The sequence below is a fragment of the Diachasma alloeum genome, unplaced genomic scaffold (assembly GCF_001412515.2).
Source record: "Diachasma alloeum isolate Michigan unplaced genomic scaffold, Dall2.0 Dall_scaffold_00197, whole genome shotgun sequence".
NCBI classification, from domain to species: Eukaryota; Metazoa; Arthropoda; class Insecta; order Hymenoptera; family Braconidae; genus Diachasma; species Diachasma alloeum.
Window position 1 is genome coordinate 1,751,742 of NW_021680362.1, and position 13,826 is coordinate 1,765,567.

Here is a 13,826-nt window from a genome sequence, read left to right on the forward strand (position 1 = left end):
TTGATATGTCTTGTGCATACAACTCCATAAATTCAAAATTCAAGTGATGAATTAAATTAAAAATAAATTGAAAATGGCAATGTAAAATTGACTGTGAAAAGATATAATAAAGTATTTTCCCTCATGAATATTTAAAAATATTTTATTCCTTCATAATTCATACATTTTTAGTAACGAATAAAATTATAAAAATACAAAAACCATACACTTTAAAAAATAATACACTAATGGGAAAATTCTGATAATAACATAGTAACTAACAAAATACTATAAAAAAATCAAAACGAATTGGTTCACACGTGGGCAATTTTTTTTTCGAAAAACGTTCGCCATAAAGGTTTCTCCCGCCTTCGAAACCTCGTGACTACGCCTCTACCATCGTCTCAGGTACTAATTCACGTCATATGATCGGTTCGGTGGTTTCAGAATTCGGAAATCACTGGGTTAGGATAGAGCTCTGAAATAAAACCCTTTATTCAAGTGAATTCGCCTTTACAGTAGTGAAAAAATGTTAAAGATCATATTCCTCGCGGTTTTCGCCATCGGCACAGGTGAGTTCCCAACAGTTTCCTCAATTCTCCACGAATTCAACCCCTGGGTGCTCCAGGATCTGCTCATCCACTTTTGAATGAGTGGGTGTGGCGATAATAATTAGTTTATCGTCTAAATATTGATGGATATTTATGGTCCATTGTTTTTGGGGTGATCTACAGTTCTGGCCGATGGAGAGCTCATCATTCTTAATAATCCTGCTAGTGTTCAATTCGAGGGGTCGCAGATCATCAACCAGAGCTTCCTGAAGGAAGTTTTCACTGTTGTTCTTGGATACACACCCAAATTAGTAAATAAAACTTGAAAATTATTATTAGGAGAGGGTGGACAACATGGATCTTCTTAAATCCTCAATATCTCATGACTCAAAGATTCGATTTGGAAGAGTCACATCTCATTTTGAAGCCTGCAAAAATACCTTCAAAATAAATAAAAATATATTGAATTCCACTCTGCCAATCCTGAGCTATTGACGATTGAAGATCATCTTATTTCCCTCTCTTTTATTTAATCTGTCTTTTATAAAATTAGTTTATTATCTTTAATATCTTTCTGCTCTCTGCAGACTCAACCGTGGGATGGAGTCACAATCAGAGATCCTTTCGCCCTACCAGAGGCACTCGTGAGCATTGCTATTGAGGGAGTGGAGTCTGTGAAGTCACCCAGGGGTAAACATTTCCCTCTGAATGTCGACGAAGTGGAGGAAACCACTTGGCAGGCTGTCTCTCGTCGTCTGGAGGAACGAGATAATAATAATACTCTCGTTAGGATCTGCGTTGGTGATGGTCTTGATGCTGTGAGTATTTATTAATGAATTTTGTGGGTGTTTTTAAAAAAATTTCAACAAGTGCAGACTTGTTTGAAATGATATTTGAAGCGTTTCTCTTAAACTCTTCCTTGTAAAGATATTCACATGAGCATTTCAGAATTAATTTGAACTCATGTTTTTCCACTTAAGATTCGATTCAAATCATTTTTCAAATATTTAGTAAAATATTAGCTCTGCGGAAATATTTCAGAAGTCGTTTCTTCTATAATAAAGATTGTGAGTAGGAGAGAATGGGGTAAAATGGATACTTTTGACTTTTTTAAATTTTAATGACAGGTTGAATTGTTGGTGACATGTTTTTTTTTTATTTTTCAATAAAAAGAAGGATTCTTTCCCTTTGTGTTGAGCCTAAACTGATTTCCATTGATGAATCTGTCTCTGAGTTATAAATATTTCTTTAAATATCAAAGGTGTCCATTTTACCCCATCCTCCCCTATTTATTAGTGGATTTTGTGAATGTTTTTCAAAATTTTTCGAAATTTACAGACTGATATTTTAAATTATACTTGAAGCATTTTTTTAACTCTTCCTTGTAAAGATATTCACATGAGCATTTCAGAATTAATTTCAACTCGTCTCCGTCCACTCACGATTCGATTCAAATCATGTTCCAAATATTTTGTAAAATATTAGCTCTACAGAAATATTTCAGAAATCGTTTCTTTTAAAATAAAGATTGTGAGTATTTATTAGTGGATTTTGTGAATGTTTTTCAAAAATTTTCGAAATTTACAGACTGATATTTCAAATGATACTTGAAGCATTTTTTTAAAACTCTTCCTTGTGAAGATATTAACATGAGCAGTTCAGAATTAATTTGAACTCTTCTCCTTCCACTCAGGCGTCTATTCAAATCATTTTCTACAAATTTAATAAAATATCAGCTCTACAGAAACATTTCTGTTATGAATAGCTAAACTAGGATAACTGAATTTTTGCAGAAATTTTTTCCCAAAGCCAAATCGTGTCCCAATCATTGGTGGAAAGTGATTTACCCAAAAAACGTATTTTCGAAAAAATGTCCTTATCCTAGTTTACACATTCACGACGGAGTTCAGGAGTCGTTTCTTCTAAAACAAAGATTCTTCTTCAAAACAATGTTCTTCATTAGTTTATTTAAATCTTCCTCTCCCAACTAAATTTATCAATTCATTTGAAAATTCTACACAACTTAATTCTCCGAATACTTGAAAACCTGAGAGAAAAAAAAGAATAAAATTCTCCACAAAAAATGCTCTCCTCTAATCATCTCCTTTTGATTAATCTTCCTAACAGTTGGGTCAATCCGCCCTCGGGGAACTCAAGCCAAACCCGGTGGACGCGTCCTCCCTGAAGCACCTTAGCCTCAGCAACGAGGAAGACCAGAAATTCATCGAGGAGCTCCAGCTGCTCCGAGCTATTGCCCAGAAGATTCCCTCGACCGTCACTGCCAACTCCAAGCCAGACGTCTACTGGTTCGTGGTTTCCGGGCTTCGACCAGTGATGGACCTCCACGGGAAGGACTCAGAGGCCACCAAGGAGGCCCTCAAGCTCCTCAACGACGCTGTCAACGACGTCTCCAACGCCTTCACCGACATCTACAACGGCCAGGTCGTCGTCGCAGTCTTCACTAATGATGCCAATAAACTGCGCAACACCAGGTCTGTGGAGTCACGTGTGCGGAGGGAAGAGAAAGCAGGAGAACTCGTAAGTTTTTAGGATTATTTATTGCTTTGACAATATATTTTTACTTCATTCATTGCGGATGATCGAGGAGGCCAGGGGGGAGATGAGAATGCGAAATTGTCTCGTTAATTTGTCATTTTTTATTTAATAATCAATAGTTAATGAGGGGTTTCAGAAGAAAATGTGAAAGGGACTTTTTTGTAGGCAATTTCATTTTTTGAAATTACTCTTTGAAATTAAATTCAATTAATTAATTTCGTAATTAACGAAAATAAGAGGCGAATGCGAAATTATTTCGGAAATTGGCCATTTTTTATTCAATTTTCAATAATTAATGAGTGGTTTCAGAAGAAAATGTGAAAAGGACTTTTTTTGCAGGAAATTGGATTCTTTGAAATTACTTTTTGGACTTGAACTTTATTTCGTTATTTTATTATTTTTTATTCAATTGTCAATAAATAATGAGTGGTTTCCGGAGAAAATGTGAAGGGGACTTTTTTCTCGGAAATTTCATTCTGTGAAACTACTTTTTGGAATTGAATTGTAATTAATTAATTTCATCATTAACGAAAATAAGATGAGAATGAATGATGAAACAATCCCGTTAATTTGTTATTTGTTATTTAATGATCAACTGTTAATGAGTGGTTTCAGGAGAAATTATAAAAGAGTTTTTTTCAGGAAATTTTATTTTTTCAATGTTTTGGGTTTCAATATTAATGTGGAATCACTCGTTAGATAATTGCATAATTAACAAAAATATTGTACTTTCTCATTGAAAAAATTATCTTATGAAATTGTGAATAATGGATTTTTTAATAAGTTTTTTAGGAGGAAATGCCATGTGATAATTTCTTACAGAAAAGATCTTTTTCACATTTTCCTCTAGAATCTTTCCTTATCGAGGTAATTTATCGGTGAGAAATCTCCCATAATTTGCAAGGAATGATCCCAAGAATAAGTAGAAGTAAGATGTACTAATAATAATTAAAATTAATTGCACTTCCCTCAACTCCTGAACAAATCGATAGGAAAATTTGGACGCAGCTGCCCAAAACTTCACCGATACTTTGAATAAAATCGACAAGGTACACTAATAAACCAAAGTAGCGCAGAAACGCGTATGAAAAAATTCAATTCAAAGTCTAGTAAATCGATAATGAGAAATAGAACCCATCGAATTTGCTGGAAAATTCTATTGCCTTTCCATTGGAAATTACGGAATTGCGTCGTGATTTGTTAAGTACTTTAATTGGTCATCAATTTTATATTTTTTTAAAACGGATTTTTAAAAAACAGCCCGATAACATTTCAGCCCGATAATCTACGTGAAAAATCAACATTTGATGCAAAAATCAAATTACAATTGAACTTCGACGAAATTTAAGAAAAATTCGAATAATTGATGTAAAAAAATTAATATTTGATGCACAAAAAAAATAAAATTACAATTGAACGCCGATGAAATTGAAGAAAAATTCCAATAGAAATTCAATAAGATATCTTAGCAAATGCGTTACATTTCCTATTGAATTTTCTCATACCTAAAGTGTTTAGTCTAAAAATCCAGAGAACTAGTTGAAGTGCTGCATGCTTAAACTGCACCGAGTTTACCTAGTAACGCCCTTGTTGAGGTTGAAACATGTACATAAACGGCCCCGTTACTCCTCGAAAAAACCATTTTATAGAGCATACAAAAGCTGGAGAATGATACCGAGGGGCTCGTTGAGCAAATCAACGATGTATTGGAAACAACGACCCGAGACTCTGAGAAATCGACCACTGAGTCTGATTTGAAAGAGCGGAAACACGAGATTCACTCGATGCATAGTAGTGAAAATGATTATGATCCTGGAAAGGTATTGTGCGATGACGAGAACATCCCATCATTTAATTTCCATATTTATTGATTTGGTGGAGACCACGGAGATCCTGTTATGGCGTTACTAGTTTATTTTCCGAAATGCACTTTTATCGTCCTGCTTGGAACAAAATTCCGTTGCTCAATTATTTAGACCTTCTTTTATTTATTTAGGTACTTTGGATGCGAATTTGAGTTTCCTGTTTATTTCGCTGATTATATCTGGAAAAATGACGCATTTGAATGGAATAAAAAAAATCATTTGAAATTTTTCATTTTACTTTAACAGTATTTTCATTTGAAATTAATGAATCATTTATTTCAATGAAAATGATTCAGTGGAATTAATGAAGTAAATATTTCATTTATTTTAAATGAAGGATTATTTGGTGTTAACCAATGAATTCTTGTCATCGTCTCAATAATGATTAAAATTCTGAGGAATAAAGTCGTTATCTGGATGAAGAAAACATTTATATATGTATATTCCAACAAATTATTTTTTAAACTGTCTACTTAATAAAGCGAATATAAATCAAGTTTATTCCATGTGTTCATGTGTTCTTTTGATCCTATAAATGGCCTGCGGGTTGTTGGGTCTGTATAAAGCAATAAATAAATAAATAAATAAATAAAGTTTGAATAGAAGCTTTTTATTCGATCCAAATTGTCAATTTCTCTGGGTGTACAACAATATTTTACGGATTTATTAATTTATTCTGTTGTTAATTAAGTAGTTCATTGACGAGAGGAGGAGATTCCGAAAGATATTTTTTGTGGACAAGAATACTCACGAGATAATCTGTGAAAGTTTTTAGAATCTTCTCCTTTGTCCACTTAAACTACCGAATTTTATTGACTATAACATTAATTTCGGATAATTTTGCTTGCAGCCAATCACGCTGAGACTCTCCAAGAGGTACTCAGCTAATTATCCTGTTATTTTCAACATCTTCCTGTGGTTCGGGGTCGTTTTCTTCTTCTCTCTTCTCGCTATTTGCAGTAAGTAAAATATTCACACAATTCTCATTTTCTCAATAATTGAATAAATAAATGGAATTTAATTAAATTCAATCGAATAAATTAATAATTTGATTATGTCATTTATGAGTGATTATAGTAATATAATCTCTATAATTAAATAATTAAAATAAGCAATTCTGTTTGCTCATTGATTCTAAATTAATTCGACTTAATCTAATTTGATTTTAATTCATGAATTTTTTTCTAGTTGCCATTGCCGGAATGGATCCAGGCCGCGACTCCATAATCTACAGAATGACTTCCAATAGAATGAAGAAAGATAACTAAACTCCAAGTTATCCTCATAACATTAATTATCACCTAACAGTCGACAATGTCATGAAGACATCGCAGTTGCTTGTGTTTGCTGAAAAAAACATACGTTGAGTGTTAAGCACAAGTTCATTGTCGTTGTAAATGCAATATCGAGTATTTTATCGTGTAAATTACCCTGTAGAAACATCATCTATTCAATCAACTGACTAATTTAGAGAAAATATCGTGTGTCGAGGACAGGGCTCAGTGCATTCCTTTATACGAATCGATTATTCAAAATAAGACAGAACGAAGAATTAATAGATTGAGGAGAACCCGCTGATATACATAGCCAAAATTAATTGAACAATTTAAGGTGAATCACGTGGTTGTTAATTAATAAATGAAGAAACCGATAATTCGTTAATGAAACGATAAATAAATTGTTTTTTGTTAAATAGAGAATAATCTCGTTGTGGAAAATGTTAAAAGATATTTTTTGTACGGAATTTCATCAGCTGAAAGAAGATCTTTTGATATTTTCTTTTAAAATCACTTATTTTCAAGATGAATGTCACAGTTTTGTGAGAGATTTATTTAATTACTTCAGTTGTGAAATTATTTCGTTAACGAGTAGATTTAAGGGAAAATGCCAAAAGACATTTTTCGTCCAAAATTTTATCAGCTACAAAAAAGCTATTCTGGCATTTTCTCCCAAAATCACTCGTTTTCGAGATAAATAGGGCTAACTGTCAAGACTTTTTTCTGTTCACTTCACAACTTCACTAATGAATTACTTCAAGCTTTAAATTTAATTGCTACTTAAAATGTTTACTATCTACGTTAAAAAAATAGAAAGAAAGATGTGCATACATGTGTCTAGTGATATGGAGTCACGCTTGAGTGTAAAAATTACTGTATCAATCTGATAATATAGATTACGTTACTTCGAAGGTGAAACCCTCCAGTCGTCGGTGAAATTCCATTATCAATGCTTCATGCTGTAGCAGAATGAATGAACTAGTGGTACTGTTGTTAATTCTCTGTCCACTTGACTCAACAGCATCTTTTGTGTCTGTTTATTTCGGGAGAATAGGAAATCGTAATGTGAATCACTCAGACCCTGTTATTGTTGGGGGCGAGAAGCATGAATGCTACAGGGAGTGCAGAGAGGGAGAGCAGAGGGAGTGTTCTTATAGGTTTCTCTTGAGTCAGTACACTGCCATGAGTTTTGCTTGTGGGGATTGTCCTGTGAAACTGGAGGATTGTTATTCACAGGGGTGCATCACTGCTGGAGGAAACACCAGACCTGTGGCTGTTGCTAATCACATGTTGCCTGGACCCAGTATTCAGGCAAGATGATTTGAGGACTCACTAATAAGAAAGATAAACAGTACTATTTAAACAACACTATTTTTTAACAATAATATTAAACAATGCTGTAAACAATACTATTTTAAGGCCCGGGTGTACTATCTTTCGAATGTTATCTCAATGTTTTTTTTCATCTTTCGTTATCTGAAATTGTCAATTAAGTCCTCCATCATGCACAAGTTTTGAAACATTATGAATGAATAATAAAAAAAAAGTAGAAAAAATTCTTAATTTTTTCAAAGAGCATTTTTAATTTATATTCAGAATAAGTTGAATAACAAGAAATTGAAAAATGTACCTGATTTACGGTGACAAATGGCGGCCTGTCACTCAATATCATGCAGGGGGAAGACTGATTTCGTAAATCTTTTCCCACACTGCACATACATTTATTACGGAAAAGGCTCTTTGAAAAAAGTTGTAATATTTTGGAAAATTTTTTAATCATACTTTTATCACATAAAAATGGCAGATGACTACATACCACTGTTTTGAAAATTGAGATACCTAACTGTCACTTCCCATGAGGAGTTAGTGTTTTGTTATCCACCATGGAAAATGACAGCTAACAGATAATTTGCTACAGCAAATCAGATATTTGTAATTTCAATTTTTTTCAACTCATTCTGAATCTCAATTAAAAACGCTCTTTGAAAAAGTTCACAAGTTTTTCTATTTTTTTTTATCGTTCTATCATAATTTTTGGGAATTTCTACATGATGTACCACTCAATTGACAATTTTGGATTACGAAAGATAAAAAAAATCCAGATAACATTTGAAAGATAGTACACCCGGGCCTTAAAGAATACTATTTTGTTGTCAAATCGCGACGTTTCACTGCCGATTGCAAGCCTGGTATGCAGTTACAATAAACTCTAATAAACTCTGTGTCGAGTATCCGTAAAATATTAATTGATTAAAAATTGCAAAAACCCCAATAACAACACAAGGAACAGCACATGCCAGTCATTACAGCCATGAACTAAAACTCATTCATCCCTCACTAAAATCAATAGATTTGTATATTTTTCCGGAAATTCTTGGTCATTTGTGTCACAATGTGCATTATTAAAAAAATTCTATTGGAGTTTTGCTGAAATTCTATAAAGCAATTCCATTCTTGTTTAGTTCCAATTCTATTGAATATTACACAATTTTAATGCGTCAATTTATGATAAATATTCCGATTTGATAACGAAAAATCAATAGAATTCTTGGTTATAAATTTGCGAAGTTCATTCATGCCCAAGAAACGAAGTAATCGCGGATTGCAGTTGTGTTGAAATTCTATATAATAATTGTATTTTTTTGACGCTACAATTTTATCGCATTTTTTTTCTGCAGAAAATGAATAGAATATTAAAGAAAGTCTCCATTTTTTTTTCATATATGATTCTGTCCTTCAACAAGTAAATTAATTATACTCAGGTATGTGAGGGGGATACAATTCGTGTCCACGTGATGAACGGATTTTCCAGTGAATCAACATCAATTCACTGGCACGGATTGCACCAAGTTGGCACTCAATTGATGGACGGAAGTCCCTTTATCACGCAGTGCCCCATTCTCCCCGGGAACACGTTCGTTTACAGATTCAGGGCCTCGCCTGCTGGGACTCACATCTGGCATGCCCACGTGGCTTTCCAAGACTCTGATGGACTCTACAGTAGCTTGATCGTCAGAAAACCCAATGACCCGTTGCAGAAGTACTACGATTTCGATTTAGCTGAACACGTGATGATCATCTGGCACTGGTTCGACACTGCCACTGCTTTTCGATTGAAAACTGCTCTCGATAAATTCGGTAGTGTTCATGGGTATGGACTCACTATCAATGGTCGTGGGGCCCATATCAAATTTTCGTTATTTGAGGGAGCGTCACACTGGACTCCTAGGGAGATATTTCGTGTTGATGGAGTGAGTCGAGACTTTGTATTTTCTACCGTCTTATGGTGACTAATCGTGGACATTTCGAATTTAGGGGAAACGATACAGATTCAGAGCCATTTTTAATACCGCTATTTACTGTCCAGTACAAGTGTCCATTGATGGCCATAAAATGCTGATTGTTGCGTCGGAAACTGGCATTTTTGATCCAGTAGAAGGTATTTTCATCAATAATAGTATCAACAAATTTTTTTAATGGAAACAATTAGAGGAAACCTCAATTTCATTTGAGGTGAAATTCGGTAAAATTCCCAAAATTACGGAAACTTTGATAAATCGTAGAAAAATGCAGCGAATTTGATAGAAAATTCTATTGGATTTCTACTGAACATCTAAATTCTATGAAATTCCATAAATTACAGAAATTTCAGCAAACCTGAGAAAAAACTAGTGAATTTCGATTTCATACTTCGATGCAACTTTTACTATTGAGACATTTTCTACAGGAATTCCTCGACATGAATTTTCCAGTTTTTTTTCACTTCATTTTCTTTCTCCTTTCATTATAAAAATTTAAAAAAAAGGAAATTTGCGCCGAGGAATTTCCATAGCAAATCTCTCCAGGGATGGCCATCACTATTAAAATAATTAAAAATTTGATTTAATTTAAAAATAATATAATATTAGTTGTTTAAATTTCCGATTGATGATGAATTAAATGTTTGATAATATCGAACTGTAAAGTTTCCATCAAGTGAATATTTCTAATTTCTTAAAAGGGATTATCGATTAACCACATAATCGGCAATCTTCCTACCTGAATTATTGATTAATAGAATAGTTCAAAATTTGAATATTTAAATTGATGATTACTTGAATACTTGAAAGTTTAAGAATGATATTAACTAATTGACGGTTTCAAAATTGAACGGTAATTATGATTTATGAATATGGCTATGTCTGAATCTCCCAATAGAATAATTGTATAGAAGAACCGAATTACATTGATATTTCCTATAGACTATTATTCATTGAACATTTCTATTAAAAATGAAATGTGCCAATAAGCTGCGGAGTTTTTCAATACAATCGGCCAAAAACTAATCGAAGTTTCTGTAGAAATCCAATAGAATTCCCTATTTTTTCTCGGCCGTGCATTCATGAGGATCTTATTTTAGTCGATACATTCATAATGAACGGTGGGGAACGATACGATTTCGTTTTGACAACCGACAAAGCCCCTGGTAATTACTGGATAAGATACAGAACCCTGGGAGATTGTCACAAAGACGACGTGAAGGTCGCCGAGGCCGCAATCCTCCACTACAACGAAGCCCCACAGGAGGAACCGACAGGATCGGTTCAATATGAGGACAATTACAGATCTGGAGTTGTAAGAAATTGAAAAAAAAAATCTGACTTTCCGTGTTCTTCCTTTTGCTTCCGAATGGAATCATTGAAATCGTTCCATTTTTTCATTCTCTAATTTTGCCTGGAAATGATGTGGAATGGTCTGAAATGTAAAAATATTGAATTTAAACGAAGTATAAACCTTTCCAGTTGGTCAATCCACTCTCAATCTCAACGGAAAGCTACGAAAATAATTCATTGATTAGAGTCATCGATCTCAACAATTCAGCGCCTGTTCCTTCACAGCTTTCGTTGACTCCGAATCACACATTTTATTTCAAATTCTCCTTCAACACTTACGGTAATTATAGACAAATTAATTCAATTATTTAATTGTTTCATTAATTTTTTTTACTCGTAATCGCTGAGCGATTATTACTATTATTATTATTATTAATTTAATTAGTTATTTCGAGAAAGCACAGCTGGTACAAATCTCAAATAAATTTTTTCACAATTATTGAGGAATAATTATTGCTCAACAACTGATAATTATTAATTAACAATAATTACGAAGAATATTTATTATTTGAAATAATTATTAATTAGTAATTATTCGTTGATGAAGTTCTGCCACTTGAAAGAATTACGAAAAATCATCTTTTCTATGTTTTTCGAATTCCTTACGCACAGAAAAAAATCACTCGATTGACTTTTCTGAGGGTGTGCATGAGTTCATGTGTGAAAAACTTTCGTAGATAAATTTCGAATTTGATATTAGTTTTTGGTCGATTGTATTGGAGAATTTCGCAGCTTATCTGCACGTCTCTTCAATGGGCAATAAACTGTATAAAAAATTGAAAGAATTTGATTTTTCCATACAACTCATTCGTTTTCAATGAAAAGAGAGGAGAAATGAAGTGGAAAAAACATAGAAAATCGATGTTGAGGAATTTCTATAGAAAATGTCGATGCACTTCTACTGATTTTCTCTATGATACGTAATATAGTATTATTTAATTAGTATTATTTAATATAAATAGTGCATAAAATGTTTTTGGCGAAGGCGAGTTAAAGAACACTTTTCTCACGAGGGTGGAACCCTATTTTTCATCACCATTAGTGGAAAGTGATGATATGAGGCCGTAGAGTATGCATTAAATTTCACTTTACGCACAAGTTATCAAAAATAGTTTCTATTTGACTTGTTTTATTAAAAAACGTGCAATAGAGCTATGGAGTCTTCAGTAGAATCCGCGCAAAAACTAATAGAATGGCCAATAGAAATTCAATAGAAACCCAATAGAATTTTCTATCAAACTCGTCAGATTTTTCTATGAAATTCAGTAGTCAAGTGGTAAAACGGTACAGGTTAATTTTGACTATTAGGCAGTTTTCAATGAATATCTTGGGATCTAAGGGAGGTAGCAAAATTTTTGTTATAACCTTTTTTGTAGAGTCGATTGAGAGCTACAACAAATGTCATTACGCAAATTTCGCTATCTTCCATAGATTCGCAAATATTCCTCAAAAACTCAACTGGGAGATGAGTCGACTTAAACTGTTTTACCACTTCGCTACTGAATTAACTCGCGCCTGAGTTGACCGATTTCTCTCCACCAATTGATCAATCGATCTCCTTCATAGAATCGTACTTCGATCCTGGCCCGTACCCCCAGATCAACGACCTGAGCTTCGAAAATCCGTCAACTCCCCTTCTGTCTCAACGTGAGGACCTCAAGAGCTCGATGTACTGCACCCCCAAAGACCTCAGCAGTCAACAATGCCACTCGGGGTACTGCAGGTGTCCCCTGATCTACCCGATCGAGCATAACGCCCTCGTGGAGATGGTCTTCGTGGACACGAGTGACAACCGAGACCAGGACCACCCGATGCATCTCCATGGACACGACTTCTACGTCGTCTCCATGGAGAATGTGGGGGACAGCGTCTCCTTGGAGGCTGTCAAGCGCCTCAACGAGCTAGGGGAGATCCCCAAGAAGTTCAAGAATCCACCCCTCAAGGACGACATCAGTGTCCCAGTGAAGGGATACGCCGTCATAAGATTCTTCGCTTCAAACCCTGGGTACTGGCTGTTCCACTGTCATCTCGTTAATCACATGGAGATGGGAATGACTTTTGCTATCAAAGTTGGGGAACATTCGGCGATGCCAAGGACCCCGAGGAATTTTCCAAGATGTGGAAATTTCATTCCTGAGGAAGATGTTGACGACCACTCGCGTGCGATTAGTATCAAGCGCTCGTCGAATGCGCTATCATCATTTCTCATTCTTCTCTTTCTCCGCGAATTTCAGTGGTTGTAAATTTCTGGAGGAAGAGAGGCAATATCTCGAGATCCTCAGATACAAAAAAAGTTTTCAAAAAAGAAGTAGTTTTTTTAATGGATTTTAGAACCTTGAATTTCTGATATGCATTTCTCCAGAATCTTAGAGTCGGTTTTTTAATTTTGGAAACAGTAAATGCAGTCAAGGGGAGTTTTTCTTTTCGAATTAATATTGAGAGGGCATAAAATCAAACCCCGAGTCGAAGATCTGGTTCTGATTGGATGTACACAGGTCTTTCAAGATCTCTCCAGACCTAGATGGACCTGGTAAGTCCTAATCAGTTCTGCGACGTACTTTTCCAGAGACCTTTCGAATCCTCAGTTCTTTTCGGTCCTGAGAAGTCCTCCTCGATGCTACCGAGAACGCGTGATTTTACGAGCGGGTGAAGGGGAAGGCATGTATGCGGAGGGTTGAAATTTGTAGCCAACGAGGAGACAGGGTTGCAGAATATATTTTAGCCACCCTCATCTCCCCGTTTGCAGGCGGTGTTTAAATAAAAAACAGTGAACGTTGATTCTGTATTTATTGACCCCCTGATGCCAATGAAACCCTCGGAGGTGACAGAAAAGGGGAAAAAAAAATTTTCATTTTCACGTGGGTCAAGGGTGAAAGTCGATTTTCGCCAAAATTGAATTTTTTCGCCAAGTGAAATTTGATTCTGTATTTTCTAACAATTCTGATG

At 34.6% G+C, this 13,826-nt stretch overlaps 2 protein-coding genes across 5 annotated transcripts in view; both read left to right on the plus strand.

Annotated features, from left to right (window-relative positions):
* The first annotated feature begins 399 nt into the window (after window positions 1–399).
* Window positions 400–7,146, plus strand: LOC107048792 (renin receptor). 4 transcript variants are annotated; one of them, XM_015272186.1, is made up of 8 exons: window positions 400–551; window positions 714–841; window positions 1,118–1,348; window positions 2,658–3,068; window positions 4,079–4,135; window positions 4,736–4,906; window positions 5,802–5,910; window positions 6,140–7,146. In XM_015272186.1, the coding sequence occupies exons 1-8, from the start codon at window positions 509–511 to the stop codon at window positions 6,217–6,219; spliced, it is 1,230 nt and encodes a 409-aa protein (XP_015127672.1). In that variant the 5' UTR covers window positions 400–508; the 3' UTR covers window positions 6,220–7,146. The 4 variants fall into 4 exon arrangements, with proteins under 4 accessions (XP_015127672.1, XP_015127674.1, XP_015127673.1 ...); XM_015272188.1 differs by lacking the exon at window positions 4,736–4,906; XM_015272187.1 differs by lacking the exon at window positions 4,079–4,135.
* A 51-nt stretch (window positions 7,147–7,197) lies between these two features.
* LOC107048753 (laccase-4) overlaps window positions 7,198–13,826 on the plus strand; it is an 8,594-nt gene continuing 1,965 nt past the window's right edge. Inside the window, exons 1-6 of the mRNA XM_015272109.1 lie at window positions 7,198–7,539; window positions 8,991–9,479; window positions 9,544–9,667; window positions 10,628–10,842; window positions 11,010–11,160; window positions 12,447–12,885. Coding sequence (XP_015127595.1) covers window positions 7,198–7,539; window positions 8,991–9,479; window positions 9,544–9,667; window positions 10,628–10,842; window positions 11,010–11,160; window positions 12,447–12,885 — 1,760 coding nt within the window. The remainder of the gene's footprint in view (window positions 7,540–8,990; window positions 9,480–9,543; window positions 9,668–10,627; window positions 10,843–11,009; window positions 11,161–12,446; window positions 12,886–13,826) is intronic.

Bases quoted from the DNA above. Each gene is read 5' to 3' on its own strand.
- LOC107048792 (XM_015272186.1), top strand. From the start codon at position 509: ATGTTAAAGATCATATTCCTCGCGGTTTTCGCCATCGGCACAG. The intron at 1,349-2,657 runs GTGAGTATTTAT...TCTTCCTAACAG, and splicing joins TTGGTGATGGTCTTGATGCT to TTGGGTCAATCCGCCCTCGG. The intron at 4,136-4,735 runs GTACACTAATAA...ACCATTTTATAG, and splicing joins CTTTGAATAAAATCGACAAG to AGCATACAAAAGCTGGAGAA.